The sequence below is a fragment of the Acanthochromis polyacanthus genome, chromosome 12 (assembly GCF_021347895.1).
Source record: "Acanthochromis polyacanthus isolate Apoly-LR-REF ecotype Palm Island chromosome 12, KAUST_Apoly_ChrSc, whole genome shotgun sequence".
NCBI classification, from domain to species: Eukaryota; Metazoa; Chordata; class Actinopteri; family Pomacentridae; genus Acanthochromis; species Acanthochromis polyacanthus.
This window is the reverse complement of record NC_067124.1, coordinates 31,021,086-31,042,499: the sequence shown is the minus strand read 5'-3', so window position 1 is coordinate 31,042,499 and position 21,414 is coordinate 31,021,086. Positions and strand designations below refer to the sequence as shown.

Here is a 21,414-nt window from a genome sequence, read left to right as displayed (position 1 = left end):
TTAACAGGTGTGTTAGGATTGTAGCATTGTTGTGCAGAGGAGTGCTGGTAGCCGTCAGCCTGGGGTGGTTTGAGCAGCAGGATTAGGGAGATGTAGGCTGGTTTCTGAAGAGTGAAGACAGAATTGAGCCGGCTGGTGTGAAACTTGTGTTGATGGTGTCGAGAGTGAAGCAGGTGACTGTCAGGTTGAACACAAACCTGAAGAAGAGAAACAACGGAATGATGAGAAAATGTGGGAAAGTCAACCTAGAGTTGGAAACCGAGATCTGAGTTTGTGTACTGCTGGGTTTCACTGGAAAATAAAAGCTTAGGTGTGCAGAAGATCAGGCAGCAGGAGGGAAAAGAGCACATTCAAATACCCATACTATCTCATTATATATAATAAGATAAACTTTATTGATCACTCACTGGGGAAATTCACTCATTACAGCGATTAGATACAGATGAGGCATGGAAGAAGCAGGGCAGGAAATCCAAAAATAAAATACAGCTAGACATAAAGATTTAATAGAAGTACAATTATGGCACCATTCAAGTCATGATGAATTTACATATGGATATATAGTCTCTGCACTGGTTACCTGTCGCTTTTCAAATCGATTTTAAGATCCTTTTATTAGTTTATAAAACTCTTAATCGTCTTCCTATGACCCGATTTGCTTTTATTTCACGAAGCCTCTCCAGCCCTCAGGTCTTCTGGTCGTGGCTTTTTAATTAAACCTGAAGCCAAAACAAAAACAGCATTTGTTATTACGGCCCACATGTCTGGAACAACCGTCCAAAAGACCTGAGGGTAGCAAAGAGTATTGATATTTTTAAAAGCAAACTGAGGATGTTCTTTATTAGTCAGGCTTTGGATTGGTTTGATACATTTTATTTATTTATTTCTCTTTTTAGAACTAATTTTATTTCAGATTTCTCGGTTTATTCGCTTACATAATTTAGTGTATGTAATGTACAGTTTACTATAATTTATTCTGCTTTTGTAATTTCTACTTTCTGTTTATATCTATCTCTATGTATAGTCTATCTGCGTTTCAGTTTATTTTCTTATATGGCATAGATTTTTTAAAAATGTATTTCATTTTATCTCATCTGGTGATTCCTCATTGCACATGTTATATAGGACCGTGTTTCCTCAGTTCTTCAATCCCTGCGTTTTAGAGTCTTTTATTTCTGACATGATTTTGGGGAAGTGAATTGTTTCTACAGTTTGATTGCATTTTTATTTCTGTTATCTGTTAAGAATTTTGTGTTGGATATTGTTTGTGTGAAAAGTGCTTTATAAATAGTCTGATCAATGGATTGATTGACACACTCCCATATGATATGAACTGACATATGGATTGTTTGCCAAAAGAATATTTAGTATCTTCTTTGTATTTGATATCCCAAAAAGTACCACCGTGTCCTACTACATCCAGCCTCGCCTTGCGGTATAGAAGCCAGCATTTTGACCCGCAATCCTCTGCACAGCAAAAGATTCGTCACGTATCCCACAGTATCTTGCATAAACAAGTGATTTCACGCCACAGACTGCAACAACTACATGAGCAAGACAGTCAAAACTCAAACAGCAATATTAAGACGAAGCAGTTGTCCCAGTTGTATGCATACAAGCAACAGCACGTACTTTGTATGGGCAGCTGTAGCTCGGACTGAAAGGAAAAAGCAAGAGTATTTGGAATTCAGGGACACAAACACAGAGTCAGAGGAGGACAAACAAGAAAAAGGAGGAGGAAGGAGGACAAACACCAGAAACAAAGGAGAGATGACTTCTCCTCCATGCACTTTATTGCTGCTCCCTTCCCTTCCTCCATCCCTTCAACACAGCTCTCTGCTCTCTTTCCTTTTCCTTGTCATTCATTCCTGCTTATTTTCCCTCTTATTGTGATCCCTTCCCTACCAGAATGCCTCTTTTAGGTTGATAAAATGATCCCCCTGTTTTGAAAAGCGTCATTGCTCAGCGTTTCATTGCTCAGAGGGTTAAAAGACTGATATTTTATCATTTGTGGAATACAGGCAAATCATAGCCCTGTTTTGCATAAATTTCCATGATTTTCCAATGACTCCTAATAAGTACTTTAGCTGCAGTAAATCGTCCGTATACGGTTTGCTGTCTTATTTTCCTTTCCTTTCAGTTGATGAATGTACACATCTATCAAGCAAATAGCAACTTGTGCTTGACTAAGATGAAGTATAGGATACAAAAAGAGGACTAGTGAGCTGTCCCTCCTGCAGAATTAATAATTAAGCCAGTATTGTATTGAATGGGGACAAAATAAGCCTACACCCATCTCTGAAGATCTCACAATGTGTGCACAGGGCTAAAAAATAACCAGATATGATAAGAGAAGCACACCTTTCAAAATAGAAACACAGTTCAGGAAGTGAGTGTGAAGCAGACGGAGAGATTAGAGGAAGGTAAACGGAAAGAAAAGAGCAAGGAGAGGCAAACAGAGACACAACAGATATGGAGAAACAAGGCGGAAAGGCAGGGAGAGAGACAGTTTATAGGCCACGTATTGCTTTCAGCATACATACAGCGTCTGTTTTGTCAGTACGTCTGTGTATTCAGTGAAGTGGAACAGAACAAGACAGTGGATTAAAGATCACGAGGCCAAGCAGGGAGAGTCTCTGGTGGAACGACACAAACCTTCTGAAAACAGCTGTCGGATTACACCTTAAAGCCTGGTGGATCACACCGCTTACGCTCACGTATATACACACGCTCACGTAGACCCCCGGGTCTCGCAGATGAATATGAATGTGTGTGCCTGGCTGAGTTTGTGTGAGTTACACTGAGCGCCACAGAGCAAACGACAGGTGTATCAGTCTGCTGCCTGTCTCCTGACTGAATAAACAAGCTCATAAAACAAAGATCTTGTTTCTGAGTTCTTGTATACCACTTTTTGGTGGTGTTGAGAGAAACGGCAGCTGTTTGTAGGCTGGGACAGCTCTATGGGTTGATGATCCAGGTGTTCCAAGTATCAGTTATGAAGTTGTGCTATTGGGATGGTTGCTGTTGTGAATTAGTACAACTATTGTGTCTTGACTTCTGAGAAAAAGCTTGTTTCAAATTTGTTTTGTTTAAATTCTTACTAGTGTTATAAATTTTAGCATCGACATCTCACTTTGAGGTCCTTTCAGTAGCTGCTCTGGAAGTTCACTGGCATGTTGGAATATTCCCATTCCTATCCATATTTCCTTTTTTTTTTTTTTGTTAACCAGAGCACTTAAAGGAATTTTTTCATCTACATCTTGTAGTCTATTAAGCTGCTAATTTGGAGTTTTTGGTCATACAATTTGATCTCCATCAGCAGTGACAATTAACACGTTATTTATAATTATCCAAACCAGAAGGCATGAGGTGAAGAACAACCTGGACATATTGGGGGAAAAAAATGTTTATTTGCTGTCTGGCCATAAGTTAGGTGAAAGATTACTGGGTTCAAGGGTGGCACAGTGGTGCTGTGTTTAGTAACATCGCCTACAGCAAACTGGTTCTGGAGTTTGAAGCTGTTGAGAACCTTTCTGTGTGGAGTTTGGATGTTTTCTTTGGGTGCTTCAGCTTCCTCCAACAACCAAAGACATGTGTTTGGTTAACTGGAGATTCTAAATTGGTTGTAGTTGTGTATTGTTGTCTTTTTGTTTTAACCCTGTGTTAGACTGATGACCTGTCGAGGATGTAGTCGGCCTCTCGCTCAGGGTGAGTCGGGATAAGCCTTGTTTATACTCCGTTGACTCCCAATTGGGTCTTATTAGTCTGTTAAATACCTGTTTTTATTGCAGGTTCTTTGCATACATCTAGTCCAGTGTGGACCTTCTCCACCTTCCAGTAGGCTCAATAGGCTCGTTATCATCCATTCTGATCAATGATAAGCTTTAAGTAACCACAGTAACATCAGTAAATAAGTGTGAATATGTGTATTTAAAGTCTCAGTTGAAGTCGTCACAATATTTAACATACAAAGTGCAGTACAAAAAGAGCATGTGCAGAAAAAATGATGTATAAAAAGTGTGTGCAATGTTTGTGGTGCGAGGTCAACTTGGAAAAATATACAGCTAAGTCTTTTTATCGGTGATGGAGGGGAGGCAGTGGTTTGGAAATGTTCATCCATCTTGCCTGGTGGTAGAAATTGTCCTTGCATACTCCAGTGCACACACACATGGACAGCTGGACACCCACGGATGCATAGTTATTACATATTATAATGCTTTTCTAGTCTGCTTGAAAGATTCTGCTGTATATGTGCACAGTGGGTTGTATCTATTTATTCCCCTGAGGCCTTACAGGATGAAGCGGGTACAGATAGTGAACAAATCGGATCGAAGATTGATATTTGGATGTTGAGTAGAGAATGTCTATGCACTTGATAGCCACTGATACTTTCAATCAGTTGATTTTTGTTGGAATAAATCAGTTCTGATTGAATGTTTAGACAGGTAATGATGCCAAAAGCCATTTGAGAAATGTCTCCACACGTTCCAGACATTTGGCTTTTGAAGTGAAGACATTTTAACTTTAATTTAGCAGCTTTAGTTTTAAAAAAACAATGATATCATTGTGCCTCATGGGCTTCTGTCACACCGTTATGATCGACTAGGACTCCTGAACAGAACAGAGGCAGCTCCTAATGACATTAGTAATGCACATATTAATATAGGAATTTCCTATTGTGACAAGGTCAGGTGTCTGCTGCTCGATTTTTTTTTTATGGTGTTGTCAAAATAACTTGCTTCATTTTCTGCTTTTAAGTGAGATATGGAGAGGTATACTGTAGTTAAAGTCTTTTGAGGGTGGAACAAATTATTGTTGTAAATGCATCACTTTGGTGTCTGTGGAATAAGAAAAGCAAGAGGAGCCGGGGAACATTGTGAGTTGAAGCATCCTTTTGGTTATTATTGAGGTAATTTTTCGTTGTTTTCTGCAAAGTGAGCAGAATGCCACTTCTATTTAAAATTACAAGAAATACATCTTATTGGCACACGTGTTAAGCATGTCTGCACCAAGTTATGATATGGAAAACTGGCCAGCAGGGTCAGCTCACTGCACTGTGTCTGTCCCTTTAAGTGCTGTCCACATTTTTATCTCAGTTTGGTAGAGCACTTAGCGAGCACACCTACACACGAGCAGAAGAGGTAGAGAGAACCAGGTGGTATTGATTTAGAGTGAACATTTCTGCCACAACTTAACAGGAAATCGCTTGTATGAAAACATTACATGATAAACAGCAGGCAGGAGGAATGGATCTTATTACTATTCATCATAAAATTGTAAACTGAGGAAAGATCTTCATAAAACAGGCAGCTCACACACTGTATAATCGTATTTCCATTTTCATTATTTCACTAAAGTGAACACAGCATTGAGTAATGTGTCACAATCGAGCGGATCAACTTGTAATAAACTATTTGGGAATAAGAGTGCAATTTTTTTGCAATAAATTAGCCTTATCTTTGGGGTGAAGTGCTCCTCTGATTCATCCAGGAATCTGTCTGAGTATAAAAGAAGAGTTTCTGCCTGATGTGGAGACTGTCGCTGCTGCTATCCATCCATCTGTATGCCTGTCACTGTCCTCAATGTTAATTCCAGACACTGAAACACAATCACAGTGGCCGGGGAAATAAAACTTAACTAGAGAGAGATTGAAATGACAGCACACTCCGTCTGATCCCTGGCTAAATAGAGGTCGGCAATAAATCAAGAGCGGTTGGCAAGAACTACTCTTAATGAGAACAGGGAGAGACAAAGAGAATGAGGAGGAAGAGGGCGGAAAAGTTTTATAAATTAGATAAATGTGCGTGTTGAGATGTGTTGTTTATGTGTTATGCATTTATTGCCGCCCTAACTATATATTGAATGCGTGTTACGTCCCTGGTGTTTGCGATTACAAAGCCATCTGTGCTCTAATTAATCTGCTCTCTTTGAGGACAACATGTAGAATACATTATGTGAGTATGTTTTTAAACCTCTGCATGCATTGTTTGCAAGCGATGTAATAAATGAAATGTAAAAATACAGCCAACAGTAGTGTACCGTTTTTTTTTCTCCAAAATAATAAAAAAAAAACCTGTGAAATCTGATGCTTTTTTGGAGTCAGAAATATGAATGACTGTCAATGGCAGGATACTGTAAAAACTGATAGCATGGACTGGACAAACATTTGACTCAAACAAGACATAAAACATCAAAAACTAAACAGAAAATGACAAACAATACACAAATCATCAAAAACGAAACCGAATATGACACAAACAATGCACAAATCATCAAAACTAAACACAAAATGACACAAACAATGCACAAATCATCAAAACTAAACACAAAATGACACAAACAAGGCACATAACATCAAAAACTAAACACAAAATGACACAAACAATGCACAAATCATCAAAAACTAAACACAAAATGACACAAACAAGGCACATAACATCAAAAACTTAACACAAAATGACACAAACAATGCACAAATCATCAAAAACTAAACACAAAATGACACAAACAAGGCACATAACATCAAAAACTAAACACAAAATGACAAAAGTTAAACGCACTGTCAAAAGACAGGAACACAGTTTTCCAAACAAGACACACAAGAAAAACGAGACATGAAACGGAACAAGAGACACCAAATGACTCAGTTGAGACAGAACCACCCAAACAAGACACATGAGGAATGAAATGGAAAAGGACAAAAGCAAGACAACAAAACGACACCAACCGACAAAACTGGTGCGCAGAAAGGGCTCAAAATTGTACAAATGAAACAGGACACTACAGTTGCAATCAGTTTTGATTACAGAGGCAACATGATATGCATGTAGCATGTCATTGGAAAGTTTAGTTGCAGTATTAAACAGTAAGCCTCATATTCTAGTGTGAAGTGCAACTTTTCCAACTGCTAACCACGACTTACAGGTGAGCTGATAAATATTCTTAAACAGCCTGCTATGAATCTTGAGTTATATTTGATACTAATCTCTGTTGTGATGTTGGTTTAGAAAATCAGGTTATTTCAATCAGTCACTGAAATACAAAATGTTGTATTTGCTTTAATTTAATCTCAGCTTGTGCCACTTCCCGTTGGTACAAAGACGTATGATCACGTCACCCCTCGGTTTGCCTTCCTTCACTGGCTCCCTGTTAGAATTCAAGTTGATTCAGAAAAATGTTTTTGCTCACTTTTATGACCTTATGCCAAAATTCATCTAGGATTTATCAACCTTTAAGTGCTCTCTCTCAATCATCAAATCCTGCTGGTTACTTCCACATCACAGTTTGAGATAAAGGATGATCTGACTTTTGCTTTTAGAGCTTCTCTTAATGTGTATTAAGTTTCTTAAACTTCTCTTCAACTTTTCTCCATGTGAAAGCTGTTGAAACAGTTTGAAATATGTACTGGGCTTTGCAAAAGTTCTTTTACACTTGCAAAATGCAAGCAAAATGAACACAAAGATTTTTTTTGTGCAATAAGATATTTTTATTTTCTAAATATTTCAATATATGTGTTAATGATAATATTAATCAGAAATGTGGCCACCCAGAAGTTTTATCTTATTGCACCAAAAAAATCTTTGTTCATTTTCGTGAACGTCTCAACAAGTGTAACAGAACTTTTGCAAAGCCCGGTAGTTTTATTTCTATTATTTATTCCTGTTTATTTGATCTTATTCATTTACCGTTTTTCTTTCCCCTGTGCCTACATCCCTTGGCCTCATTTTGCCTGCTTAATCTGGTTTTAATATTATTTTTGTAACTCCGTTAGTGCTATATAAATAGAGTTTATTATTATTAGGAGTCCAAGGAGCAAAAGCTGCAGGAACTGTTTTTGGTAGGATTTGTTACTATGATTATTATTACGACATTACGAACAGGTCCCGAGACTTCAAAGTACCCAGTACCAAGGTGAAATTTTCATGGAAGATAATAAGGCCTGAAAGCATTTGTAAAGGAAAAAATGAGGCTCTATAACATAAGAATATAATACACATGAAAGTGTTGGAAAAACTTGAAACTTCATGTTATGGAATAAGTAAGATTCACATGGTGTGTGGGAGAGCTCATGTCAATCACTCATTAGTGTAGAGAAGAACTAACTAGTAACTGCTGAGACGTGTTAAATTGTTACTATAAAAAGAGTCAATAATTAGCGCTACATGTATGATGCGAACATGCCAACACTACATAAAGACTTCAATTAACCTTTGAAGTCAGGAACAAAATAGATAATTTTGAAGTTTTGCATTAACTTGTAATTTCATGTAGGAATCACAAGTAACTTGCAGTCTGACAGTGAAGTCTTCCATTGGAATAGTATGATACAACGTTGTTTTTAAGATGCTTAAGACGTTTTTGTGTCAAGGATTTTAAATTCTATTCTGGATTTTACAGGGAACCAGTGAAGAGAAGCCAACCATGTGAGAAATATGATCTTTCTGTAATTCCTGTCATTACTCTGGCTGCGGTATTTTGGATGAACTGGAAGCTTTTCATTGAATTATTGTGACATCTTGACAATATTGATTTACTGTAGTCCAGAACAGAAGCAGCATGTGCATGGACGAGTATTTTAATATCATTTTGAGACAAGATGTTCTTAATTTTGACAAAACTGCGCAGGTGAAATATCAAATTTATGCTTAACATGTTTTCAGAGAATTTCATCTTCTCATCACTCAGGAATGAGATGAAAATTCGACCCAGTCTAAAGACAGATCACATCGTTTTTGCACTTTGGAGAGTGGTCTGAGATCAGTAAAGAACGCCAAAGTGCTGTCTGTTTTTGGTTGGTTAAGCTCCGGTATCATAACAGGGTCCAAATTTTCTGAGGGCTGCTTGGAACTCCAGTTATTTTTTTATTATTATTATTACAGTTCCTACATGTCTCCATAATTTCAGTTCTCAGCACTGTTCTTTCTCTTTTGCTGCATGTCTGTGTCTGTTCCGTCCGACGTTGTAGCCAACAGTGGCTTCTATTGTTGCAGTCGCATTTTTAATACCCATTACTCTACTCCCACACAAGTTAATTCAATTGTCCGGGAGCCACATACTTTTTCCCACAGCTCTGCAGTCTGCGCAGTGGGCTGTGGACTGTGAATTGTAAAATGTGGCCAGTCGCTCTCTTGTGGATACCAGGTGGACAGTCTGTCTAATCACGTGCTCATATGCCAATTATGCTTGGTGTTTGTCCAACTGTGTGTTCGCATGTAAATAGGTTCAATCGGCACCTCTTCCTAACCGTGTGCCTCTGTGCAAATAAGGTTCAGATACAGTTCAAACCACCGCGTGAACGCAATCTGTGAATATTTAGACACAAATCTGTAAATTTGGCTGGAAATGTAGTGTTTGAGTGATACTGATGGCATAGAACTGGTCTAAAGCAGGGAGGGATGGATTTTCATAACCTATTAAAATGACAAAATATTCAGCACCAATTAAGAATCTGACAGTGACATAGTATAGAAGAAATAAAGCAGAAAATAAATGATAAAAAACAGTAATGATAACAATGAAGGCTGAACATCACTCAGCTGCTTCAGTGTCAGTGCTAGTTTTGTGCATGCTGGCCCATCGTCACACTACTGTGGTTTACTGGGACACTTGAATAGAACAGTGGCATAAGTAACATCTGTAGTTTTCCTGGTTTGACAAAGTAAAATGTCAACTGGAGAATTGTGAGTGTGTTTACCTGATAATAAATGTACATATATTATGTCTGTAACTAAAATATTATTACAATATACTGTGCAATATATATACATAAATAATTGAAAAATGACTGCATATTTGCATTTGTGAAACGGTTCTTGAGAATAATGAACACAATTCACTGCTGTTAGCACCTACAGTAGCTACATTTAGCTATCACATCCACAGTAAACAATGAGTTATTACATTTTAAGACAGCAACACAACCTTTGGACACAGAAACACTTGACAGCCCCTCTCCAGCTCCCAAATTTCAAACATAAAAATGTTTAGTTTCCATGGTAAAACCTACTTCAGCATGGTCGGCAAGTAAAGCTAAAAATACAATAAGCCATTTGGTTGAGTGAAAAGCAGGTTCAGCTCCAATAGCTGGCTGAGCTGTAACTCATCAGCACAGAGAAGCAAACAAGCCAGTGTAAAATAGAGAAAATAGTTCCTCTGCTCTCCATGATGCTAGAAAACATCAGTGGATGTTGACGTTCAGTAAGTTAAAACTGATCAAGTTGAATAGCTTAAACACATAATGCATGAATGAATGTAAAGACTTAATAGAATTTTCCAAGATTTCTGTTCCTTTGTTAATAAAAAGGCTAGAACACACAGACCATAACATGCCAACACGTCTTGTGCTCTGCCGTGACACTTTATTGAACGTACTGAAAGACTTCAGTGCCAAACAAAGCCCGTCTCTTATTAGATTGCCACAGAGGTGGACAGAGTGTGATGTGGGTGTGAGGAGAGGTGGAACACAACAGTGTAGAGTATCTGCAGATTTGGGGAAAAGAACAATTTGCCACCACAGAATCTGTTGATATATCTGTGGTAATTCATCACATCCAAATATACTGTTTTGCCTTTGCAACATTATTCTTTCATCCAGCTCCAATTGTTTGTTTTCCTCCTTTTACACATTTTTTCTCTTTCTCGTGTGCCATGTGCACAAACAGACACTGTTCCTGCACTCCGACCCACAGCAAAGGTGTTGGATTTGGAGAGAAAAGGGGAGAAAGAGGTAGAGAAGAAGCAAGGCAGATGGGGCTTATAAGGAGCACAGAGACCTTTGACCAGCCTGCTGTTGTCTGGCAGAGAGCAGAGAAGAGGGATTTCAATAGCAACTAGAGGAGTAACGCACTAGAAGCAGTGTCTCCGGCATCCATTGTTGAGGGGGTGGACACCATTATGTGCATGTGTAAATCCATATATGCATGGCTTTGATTCCCTATCTACACTAGCTCCTTATCTGTACTCTTTGTGTCTGCTGTACACAGAGCTGTGATATGACTGCAGAAGTAAATCTGATGTGATTGCAGTTTATGTTCCAAAACTAAATAAAAATGTCATGCTCTCTCTTATGATCATGTGAAGTCACATATGCATGGCTTTAATTTACCATCTACACTTGGTCCCCTATTTGTGTTTTTTTTGTACGTTTTTGCACTCACACACACCAGCAGAAGCAAATCTAATTAAATTGCAGTTTACCCCCCTCAAAAAAATGCTCATTCACACACTAAGTTCATATGTAGAATCATATATGCATGTATCTATACCTGCTCTTATTTTAATATTTTTGTCTTATTTTACACACCTCAGCAATGTGATTGCAGTAGCAGCTCTGTGATTGGAGTTTCATGTACATTACTATGTTCATGTGTAAAGTTGCATATGCATGGATTTGACTTCACAATCTACACTTGCTCGACTATTTGTATTTTTTGTCCTTTTTTTTTTTTTTTTACACACATCGGCAGCATAATTGCCGAAGTAAACATGAAACAATTGCAGTTTATTTCCCAAAACAAAAACAATTTTTATTGTAAAAATGGTTTGTAGTACGTATTACCCAACTGAAGTCAGAAACATAGTCTGTAAGACTGATAAATCCTCTGTGAATTCACCTATAGATTTCCTGAACAGTGGTTTTGAAGCTAAGCATGATGGCACAATGTGTCAAAGTGAGCAAGTGCCCATCAGAGGTATTTATAGCAATTAGCCATACATATGCATCCAAAGATATAAATTTACATGCAATCCTACAGGGAAGGCTGCCACTAATACCCTTCCCAGCAGTGGAAAAAAGTAAGGTTCAGTCTCTTGTGGTTTTGTCTAACTCTTGCACTAAAGAGGCACTCCAAGGCCTCCACAGAATTATTTGTGTGGGCCTTCAAGTGGAAGCAAGATGGGGTCTCCTGTGCACTCAAAAGCCTCAGGGTCAAGCTGGCCTTCTTAGCACAAAGAAGCCAGAACTACGAGACAGAAAAGAAGAATAACAAAGAACCGAGAGAAACCTTCACATGAAATACCACCGAGTTAATATCTGAAATATACAATAGAATAACATACCTATGTCATCAGAAAACAAAGAATTTCCATTACTCCTAATAATTCCTGGCAAAGTATGAGCAAAGAGGTGGATTGTAAATGGAGCTGACATCCAAACTGGGCTATAGACTGTCAAAATGGTTGTGTCCTTAGTTTTGCACAATGTAAAGCATTGTACTTACAATTTAAACAGTTGAGCTTTACAAAATTTCTCCACCCATTTGGTTGTCATGAAATTAGCTATAAAGACCAAAAGTACAAGGCTGTAACATCTTTATTTCTGCTGTGTAGTTGCACATTTTAGCATGGATATCTATGGGGATTGACTCACATTTGGAGCCAGCCTCTAGTGGCTCTTCAAAGAACTGCAGCTCTGCATTGGCTAGTTCTTGTTTGTTTGTTTTATTATGACAATGTATGATTTGGACAAAGATATTTATAGTAAGTATAAATTGAATCAGAATATATATGCGGTCATTTCTCAGTTAGGTATTTCACACATGGGATTTACTAAACAACTTGCACCATTAAAACTTTAAAAAGTATTTTCTTCAGACTTGAGTCATATTTGAATAGTTTACTTGGAAACACATCTAGAATTTTTTTTTTACGTTATGTAAATATGCAAAAATGGGAGTGTAAATCACAACTTAATCATCTAGAGAAACCTGTTCCTGCCAGTGTTAGTGAATGTGTAGCTGAGGAAGCTTTCGATTTCCATCCGAGTCAAGATTTCTGAAGTTTACACACACCTATTCACTTTGACTTCTAATGTTTTCACACAACATTTAAATGGACTACAAATTTAATCTATCGTTACTAGTAAACCCATCACTGCATCACCTTCGTCTTCTTGAAAACAATGTCCTCTGGCTCATTCAGTAGTACAGTATTCCGTTTGTGTAAAACAGCAATCACTTTTGGTTCACACTGTGGTCCTTTCTAATCCCTCAGTCCTTTCTATGTTGGGATTAGTGGCTGCCATAACCCGTGGATTAGTGAGATTTCTCTAAGTGTCTGTCAATATTGGATCAGTGGTGTCTTAGACTTAGCAGACATGGATGACTAAACAAATGATGGCTCTCCCTCACTGTAATTTAATGTAAAAAGTATGAACAGAGTGATGCATGTTTAATCCACAGTTTGGTGTTTTAAAGTCAAATTTTTCATTGTTGCCCAAACTGGGTTTCAGTGGGAGAATGAGAGATGCAGCGTTAATGAAATCATAGAAAACATTTGGGTATACGTGCAGGCAGACTGGGGACGCTTTATTGATTGCCAGTACTAATGAACAAAATAAATTACATCTGTGAAACTAGCATTCTCCGAGGCGTATTTGTGAAACTCCGTTTTTTATTAGATGGTGTGTAAGCTTGTCTGGTTGCAGAAATATAGCTCTTGATAAAGAATGCTAAGAATCTTTAGAAGTTGCGAGAACGATTGGCAGCAAATGGTTTCTTGAGGGGAAAAAAGACTCCTTAAATCCAACTAAGCAGACTGCTTACAGATGTCAGCAGGAATAATGTGAAGGACAGGGGCAACCTTGATTATTGGTTCAGATGTAAAACACCAGCATTATGCCTCGTTGACGCTCTCACCAGCCTGGCAACAATAGACTTGGGAATGGCCAGTGAGCTGTAATTAGCTGTAATTACCGACCCTCTAATCCGCTGTTTACCACCTCCTTTGTGAGTCTTGATGGCTTTTCACATTTAACAGTGCCCCACTCTCCTTCTCTCACTCTTTCTTTCTTTCCATGACGTTCCCTTGCCTCTCTATTTACCCACAGAGTCAACAGCTGTTACTGTAACCTATGAATGTCGCTTAGTTTGTGTCAAAGAATGGCTACTCGGTTGATCTGTGTCTTCTGACTCTTGTAGAAGCCTTTTTGGTGCCTAGTTATGAGTCTTTCTTCATATTCTTTAACCTGGGGGTTTCTCTAAAGGCCATGCTTGTTTGTGTTGTAAGAATGGAATGTCTAAAAAGAATTGTCTGTGTGCGCTTTGGCCTTATAGCCTTTTGCCATTTTGCTGAAATGCTCAAAGCTACATCTTTCCTTCATCTTCTATTCGCTCAATCCTCTCTTTACTTTGCTTCTCTTATCTGCCTTTTTTCATCTTTTCTTTCTTAGTTTATTTTCCCTTCTTTGTTTCATTTCCCTTATTTCTCTTCTCTGTTTTCTCTCCATTTTCTCATGTTTTTCTTTTTCTCTTCTTGTTTTCTCTTTCATGTCTCTTTTTCTTTTTCCTTGTCTTTTTATTTTGTCTTCTTTTTATCTTTTCTATTTATTCTTTTTGCTTCTCTTTATTTCCTTCCCCTTGTTTTCTCTTAGTTTCTTTTCCTTTCTTTGTTTTTTCCCTTCTTTTCTCTGTGTTCTCTCCATTTTCTCATGTTTTTCTTTTCTCTTCTCTCTTTTCTCTTCTCTTTGTTTTTGACCTTCTCTGTTTTTTCCTCTTATTTTCTCTTATCTTTTCCATTTTTTTTCTTCTCTTTGTTTTTTCCCTTCTTTTTCTTTTTCCTTCATTTCTTTGTTCTTTTCCCTTCTTTTCTCTTCTGTTTATTTTCTCTCCGTTTTCTCTCACCTTTTTCTCTTCTCTTCTCTAAACAATTGTAACCATAATTTATGTGCACTAGATATACATTCACAATCTTCATGGCTCTTTCCAAACATTATCTTTCGTGTATTTCACAACAGCACCTCAGTCTTAACTGCATTTGCAAACTGAACGTTGTCATCAGCTGTCTCTAGACCTCATTGTCTTCCCTTTTCTCCTTCGCCTGCCGCTTTAGCAGATGGATGGTTCAAACAGTCACACAGACACAGACAGCAGACAGAAGGCTCTGTCTGGAAAATCGTTTCTTGAAACGAATACCTGCGTGTTATCGTTTGACAATGTGTCTTTTATTAGTTCTTTTTTAGAGAAAGTGTCGACCTGAGATGATAGCGCAAGTAGCACAGATGGTATGGTATATGTGACATATTTAAATTGAAAGGTTGCTCATCAAGAGCATATAGCACTTTGCTTTTTCAATGTAGCACTTTTTATATTCCAGTTTTGTTCTTCTGTGTAAAGACATTCGTAATCTATATATAGAAGCTGCACAAAGCTTGTATCTTTTGTTACAGAATAAGAGAAAGTAAACCAAATGGAGATGCTGGAAAAAAAAGCCCAACATAGTCCCTCTTTGTGTTAATTTTGGAATTATGTTGGTGAAGCCAGCACCAGCTGAATTATCCACACTGATTCATATGGTATCGCTCTACTCCACAATCTGTGTCTTAACTGTTGAAACGTGCTCCTCTGAGCGAAAATGCAAATGAATAATTCACATTTCCTACCGTCAGCGTTCTCTTTTATGGCTTTTCTTCATTAAGATACAAACGTCCAACTTTATCAGCATGTTCTGGATTATTCGCTATTACGTTTGTAGACACCAAAGTGATTTATGATGCAACTTTAAGTGGATATATTCATTTTCAGGATATCAGACTAGGCAGGATGACAAGATAAGCAGTTATGGAATTACGATAAATTAACTAATGGAAGGCTATGTGTGCATGTTCTTGTTTCACTGCTGTTGTGGGGACATAGATCTATTTACATAGTTGCATTGTGGGGACATTCCAAACTTATGGGGACAAAAATCTTATTCCCTTAATGTCAACCATTGAATTCTAGGTTACGAGGTTAAGGTATGTCAAGTATTAATTGTAGTTAGGTTACGTCTTCAGAAAATTTAATCAAAGTAATGTTCCCTGAAGTTACAGAAACACAGCTATGTGTGTGTGAGACTGTTTCCACATTAATGACTCATATCTATCATTACTATTACATTCAAGTGGGAGGTTTCATGTGCGGATTCCCTCCCTAAACTGCCTTTTATAAGAAAAGTGAGTCAATTTTTCAATAACATAGTTAAAGATTAATTACAAAAGGTTTAGTGATATGTCAAACACCACTGACTTCAACAGAGGCTCTCAACATGCCATTTTTACATTATGTATTGAAGTGGAGATACAGGATATGTGTTGAGCCTGGGTGTTTGATCAACGTCTGTATTGTGTTTGTATTTTGTGTTAATAACTGATCTGTTTCTGTTTTACGTGTTATATAATTTCACAAGTGGTGTGATTTATGTTTTGTTCAATAAAGAAAACCTGGAAGTGCCTACCTAAGGTGTGAATTTATTCTGTTTTTATGCATTTTGACTCAGAAATGTGCACATCAACAGTAAAAGCATTTTGTTTATAAAGGGAGTTTTCTATTCTATAACCTTTTCTTGTTCTTTATTCTATCTTTTTGATCTGTGACCTGAGTTTTGGTTTTTCTGTCTCCTCTCTTTCTTTAGTTGATCAGTTTGTGTGTCACACTGAGGCCATTGCAGACATTGTGATCCTGGTAGACGGCTCCTGGAGTATTGGCCGGATCAACTTCAGGCTGGTCCGTATGTTCTTGGAAAATCTGGTCAATGCCTTTGATGTTGGCTTCGATAAGACAAGGATAGGTGAGTCTCGGCTACTTCCCCTATTGAACAGATGGTACTCTGTGGGTCCAATATGGTACCTGATGTTACCTCAGTACAAATATTCTTGCTCATACCTGTCAAGAAATTGTATTCTTTTTCTTTCAGGCATCATGCAAGTCTAAATTTGAGTGAATAATACAGACAAATGACAAGCTGTGTGCATTGAAATATCTCTTTCTAGGACTGGCACAGTACAGCGGGGATCCCAGGATAGAGTGGCATCTAAATACTTTCACCACTAAAGATGCAGTCATTGATGCCGTCAAAAACCTGCCTTATAAAGGAGGAAACACTCTCACAGGTACTGCATCTTGCTGATATCACCTTTTCCAATGCACTAGAACGGATTCTGGTTAAAGTTTTTGGGAAAAGAAAGATAAATCTCACTTTTATCTTTGTCCTCCTTTGTCTTTCTATAAAGTCTTGGTATTAAGATTGCATACTAATTCCTACTGTTATCCTACACTTGTTCTATTGCCTACGGTTATCTATTGTTAATATATTTTTTTTCATATTTTTAATTTGTGATGTTCTTTTGTCAATCTTTCTCCATAGGCCTTGCCTTGACTTATATCTTAGAGAATTGTTTCAAGCCTGAATCTGGCTCAAGGATCGGTATACCCAAGATTGGGATCCTCATCACAGATGGAAAGTCCCAAGATGATGTTATACCACCCGCAGAGAGTTTGCGAAATGCTGGCGTTGAGCTCTTTGCTATTGGTGAGAACAGACACTAACACACAGTCACATCTTTATTATAGTTAATTAGAAACACCTTTGTATTGTTTATCTAAATACTTTAAACCAAAGTTCTTCATCATTCTGCTGTGTTACTGTGCTGCGGTATAGCTGCGTTTGCTACATATGGAGAATGTTAGTGCTGACAGTCAGGCAGGTGTTGTTTCTAGATATTACAGTAACAGTCGTGTTTGTACCCTTACCTTCCCAGGTGTAAAGAATGCTGATGAGAACGAGTTGCACTTCATTGCCTCAGAGCCGGACGAGACTCATGTTTACAATGTGGCTGACTTCAACATCATGAGCTCTATAGTAGAGGGACTGACAAAGACCGTGTGTGAACAAGTGGAGCAGCAGGACAAAGACATCAAGCTGAGTAAGGAGACAATAGAACCGGAATAGAAAATTGCAGACATCTCAGAAAAGCATTTTTGCATATTCACATACAAAACAGAATAGCAACTGCAATCTGCAACATCAAGTACACAGAATAAAATGAAGTAAGGCAAAGTAAAATCCTACTAGTAGTCAGGCCAACAATATGCAGGGTGATCACTTTGGCTCTTCCTAATGTATCCGTAAATGACTAAAACCCCTTTCAGACATGCACTACTTTCTATGATTCAAATAACATCTAAACATGTCAACTTCATGTATGACCACTGTGATCACATTTTGTAAAAGTCATGATAGCAATCGTATTGGGTTGGACCGAGCAACATTTCACGTTTAACATGGCACAAGTTCTAACTGCATCTCATTGCCAGATAGGCTTATGCAAAAGTGACATTCTTCGAGCTGTGTGAAGCAGTTTGGGCAAGATTTTGTTCCACATTTCAGCCCCAATTTTGGTCCAAACACATCACAGAGCATAAGACAGTTTGTTGCCATAATCACAAAATGCCTTTTCTCATTCAATTTGCTCTACAATTTGACATCTGTTACAAACTAAATGTCCTGCAATGAAGGCAGTGGGTTAGAGGTCAGATTGGGTTATGGCAAAATGTAAACAGGAGCTGAAGATTGTTTTGTTGTTTCCGGCTGTTTGTTTGTAGGAATCTTTCCTCTGAGTTTTTGAAATACCTGCATCATCAGACAGCAGCAGGATTCATATGGAATTCTCCTAAACAGCCTGCATTTACATACATGGCACATCAAGATAATTTCTTTTTTAATGACTCTCACACAGAATCACAGTTTTCAAGCTGCAGTTAAATCACTTGTCACAGAACAGCCGGCTGTTTTTATTTTGCTATTGGTAAAGTAGATTATTGTTACATGTGGGCACAATTTTCAGTGTTCAGGAAATCATAAATAAACTACTCTAGTAGTTATTTGGACAGAATGATAAGCTTGCAGTTAGTTTAGATTCAGTCTTTTTTTTTTACTTGTGCATTAACATGTATTATGCAACACTTGATGTACTTTCCCTTCTCGCATATCTGGAAAATATTGTGTGTTTTCTGTGCCTCTCTGTGCTACTTTAATGGGTTTGTCTGAACGAAGCTGTGAGGAACATTAAAGTAAAATTGATCTATGTCGGAATGACAGAATGCTTTCCGTTTTGCAGATTACAGAGGCAGCAAAATGTCACGTTAAAATAGGTCTAGCAGTGGTTATAATTACAAAGTAGACCTTGTTCGGCATAAATCAAACTGTGTTTATTTAGATGAAGTTTGTTCCCTAAGTTGGTCACATTAAATGCAAAGTTTATGGAAAGGTGTCATGTTGCAGAAAACGATATCCTGCTATAGTATTTCATTTGGAAACGTTGTCTTTCTTCATCTTGCTCCTCTTTCTCACTCTTTCCTTCTGTCCATTTGTGCACATACGAAGATGCAGGATGGAAAAATAAGAACTCTGATGTCTTTAAATAGACATTATAAATCCCTGCATGTCAGATTTCTACCGAAACATTCCTCATTGGAACTCATTTCATGTAATTGAATGCAGTCCGTTTGCCTATCTTTTCCCTTTCCTCTCTTATTTGTTGTTTCAGAACATGTACCAGAGAAAACAGGAATGCCGCTTGACCTGCAGACATCAGAGGTCACCGCCCGGAGTTTTCGGGTGTCGTGGAGCCACGCCCCAGGAAACGTAGAAAAATACCGAGTGGTTTATCATCCTGCTCAGGGAGGAGAACCGCAGGAGGTAAATACTGTGCTCTTTGCTGAGAACACCACTGTGTTTACTATACGAAAGTGTTTGAACAAGTTAAATTTGGGAAAGCTGAGGAAGTCAACAGCAGGTAAAAGCAAATATCTCTGTCTTTGCAAGCGCCTAGTGCAAACAGTCATCGTTATCCTAAAGCTATGCATGCATACGTGTAGCAGCACAAGCCTAAAAATCCTGCAGTCAGGAGGAGCACAGTGAGGTGGGTACACTGTACTTTTCCGTTATATTTACGACGCCAGTGAGAGTTATCTGGGATGGGGCAGGTTTATAGTTTGAGGTCAGATTTTCCTTGAGTCGCTGGTGGTATCGCTCATCCCTACCTCTCACCTCTCATCTTGCCATTCACAAGTCCCCAGAACGTCCGTGCAGGTTATAAAACCTCACAAGAAATGATACTCGCGCCGATCCAGGCACCTGCTCGTTTTTTCCAGAACATTTGACCACAGAAACCATTAAATCTTTTGCTTAGCTGGGTTTACAGGGACCAGATGTTCTGGAGCTGCATGTGAAGAGACCTTTCCAGCTGGCTCGGCCCGGACCTAATCTTTATCACAACTGTCATCCTTTCAGTTCAGAATGAAAAAATATTCTTCGACCTTGGACATTTGTGCTTTATCCCATTCAATAAATCGATTGTGTTTCCTCCATCCTTTCCCATTCTCTTTCGATCTCTCTCTCCTTCTTTCCCTTCCTCTCTTGTCCATTTGTCATTTTCATCTCCCTCTATTTATTGCCCCAATTTCCATTTTCCCTGCCATTCTTCGTCCTCCCCCCACCCCCCGACCCCTTGCCTCCCTCTTTTCCCATCCATTTCCACACTTGCATCCCCTCCATCCATCTTCCGCACCCCCTCGTCCTCCCCCGACTCGCCCTCCTGCGCCCCAGGCTGTGGTGGTCGGCAGCGAGTCCTCGGTGGTGCTGCAGCATCTCAACTCGCTCACCGAGTACCAGCTGGCGGTGTTTGCTGTGTACGCAAACGAAGCGAGTGAAGCTCTAAGAGGATCTGAAACAACTCGTAAGTTTATTCTTACACGCAAACACACATGCTGAAATGTTGTAACAAAAGCCCACACCAAAGCCTCAGTCAGCATCTGAGAACACAAGTTAATAACAGTGGTTTCAAAAGTTTGACAGCTGTGGAAGCCAGACATATTGAAATGATGCGAAGGAATACAGAAAGATAAAAATCCTCCACGGAGACAAGACTTTTTAAGCTTCTGCAAAAGTTACAAAACCTACACTGTGATGTTTTTACAATTTATAACACTGAAACCCCCAGAGGCTTGGTTTCTGACATTTATTTATGAGATGCCTCGTTGATTGAAAAGTGCTGTGTGTTTATCTGTGTGTGGTCGTGGTGTATGTTTGTTCGCAGTGGCTCTTCCCACAGTCACCAGCCTCCAGCTGTTTGATGTGACTCACAGCACCATGAAAGCAAGATGGGACAGTGTGGACGGAGTTTCTGGCTACATGCTGCTGTACGCGCCTCTGACAGATGATGGAGACCTGGAAGAGAAAGAGGTAGGGAAGAAAAGAAAAAGATACATGCTTGTTTAGTACGAGGTTTTAAACTGAGCCAGAAAGTCCAGAGTTAGGTTCTAAATCCTGAAATTGTGTGCTTTAAAGGTCAAAGTGTCAGATGCAGTGACGGAGCTGGAGCTGGATGGGTTGAGTCCTCACACTGAATACACTGTCACTGTTTATGCCATGTATGGAGAGGAGGCCAGTGACCCCATAACAAACCAGGAAACCACGTGTGAGTACTGGACATGTACACAAATTTAGAAATCCAAAACACTTAAAAACCTTTATCATTGCATAAACCATTATTTAATTTCAATCTTAACCAAGCTTTGGTGACTCAGAGTAGCCACCTCATTTAGGCTACACTCATGTTCACACAACTGGAGAACTAATATTTTTCTGGCAGGTCTTTGT

General features: G+C 38.6%; 1 protein-coding gene across 3 annotated transcripts in view; it reads left to right on the top strand.

The window, feature by feature from the left end:
* col14a1a (collagen, type XIV, alpha 1a) overlaps positions 1-21,414 on the top strand; it is a 221,085-nt gene that overhangs the window by 37,458 nt on the left and 162,213 nt on the right. For all 3 annotated transcript variants that reach the window (XM_051956908.1, XM_051956909.1, XM_022194221.2), the window contains exons 6-13: positions 16,387-16,542; positions 16,745-16,864; positions 17,119-17,283; positions 17,513-17,677; positions 19,301-19,452; positions 20,362-20,491; positions 20,852-20,997; positions 21,103-21,232. In XM_051956908.1, the coding sequence (XP_051812868.1) occupies positions 16,387-16,542; positions 16,745-16,864; positions 17,119-17,283; positions 17,513-17,677; positions 19,301-19,452; positions 20,362-20,491; positions 20,852-20,997; positions 21,103-21,232 (1,164 nt within the window). The remainder of the gene's footprint in view (positions 1-16,386; positions 16,543-16,744; positions 16,865-17,118; positions 17,284-17,512; positions 17,678-19,300; positions 19,453-20,361; positions 20,492-20,851; positions 20,998-21,102; positions 21,233-21,414) is intronic.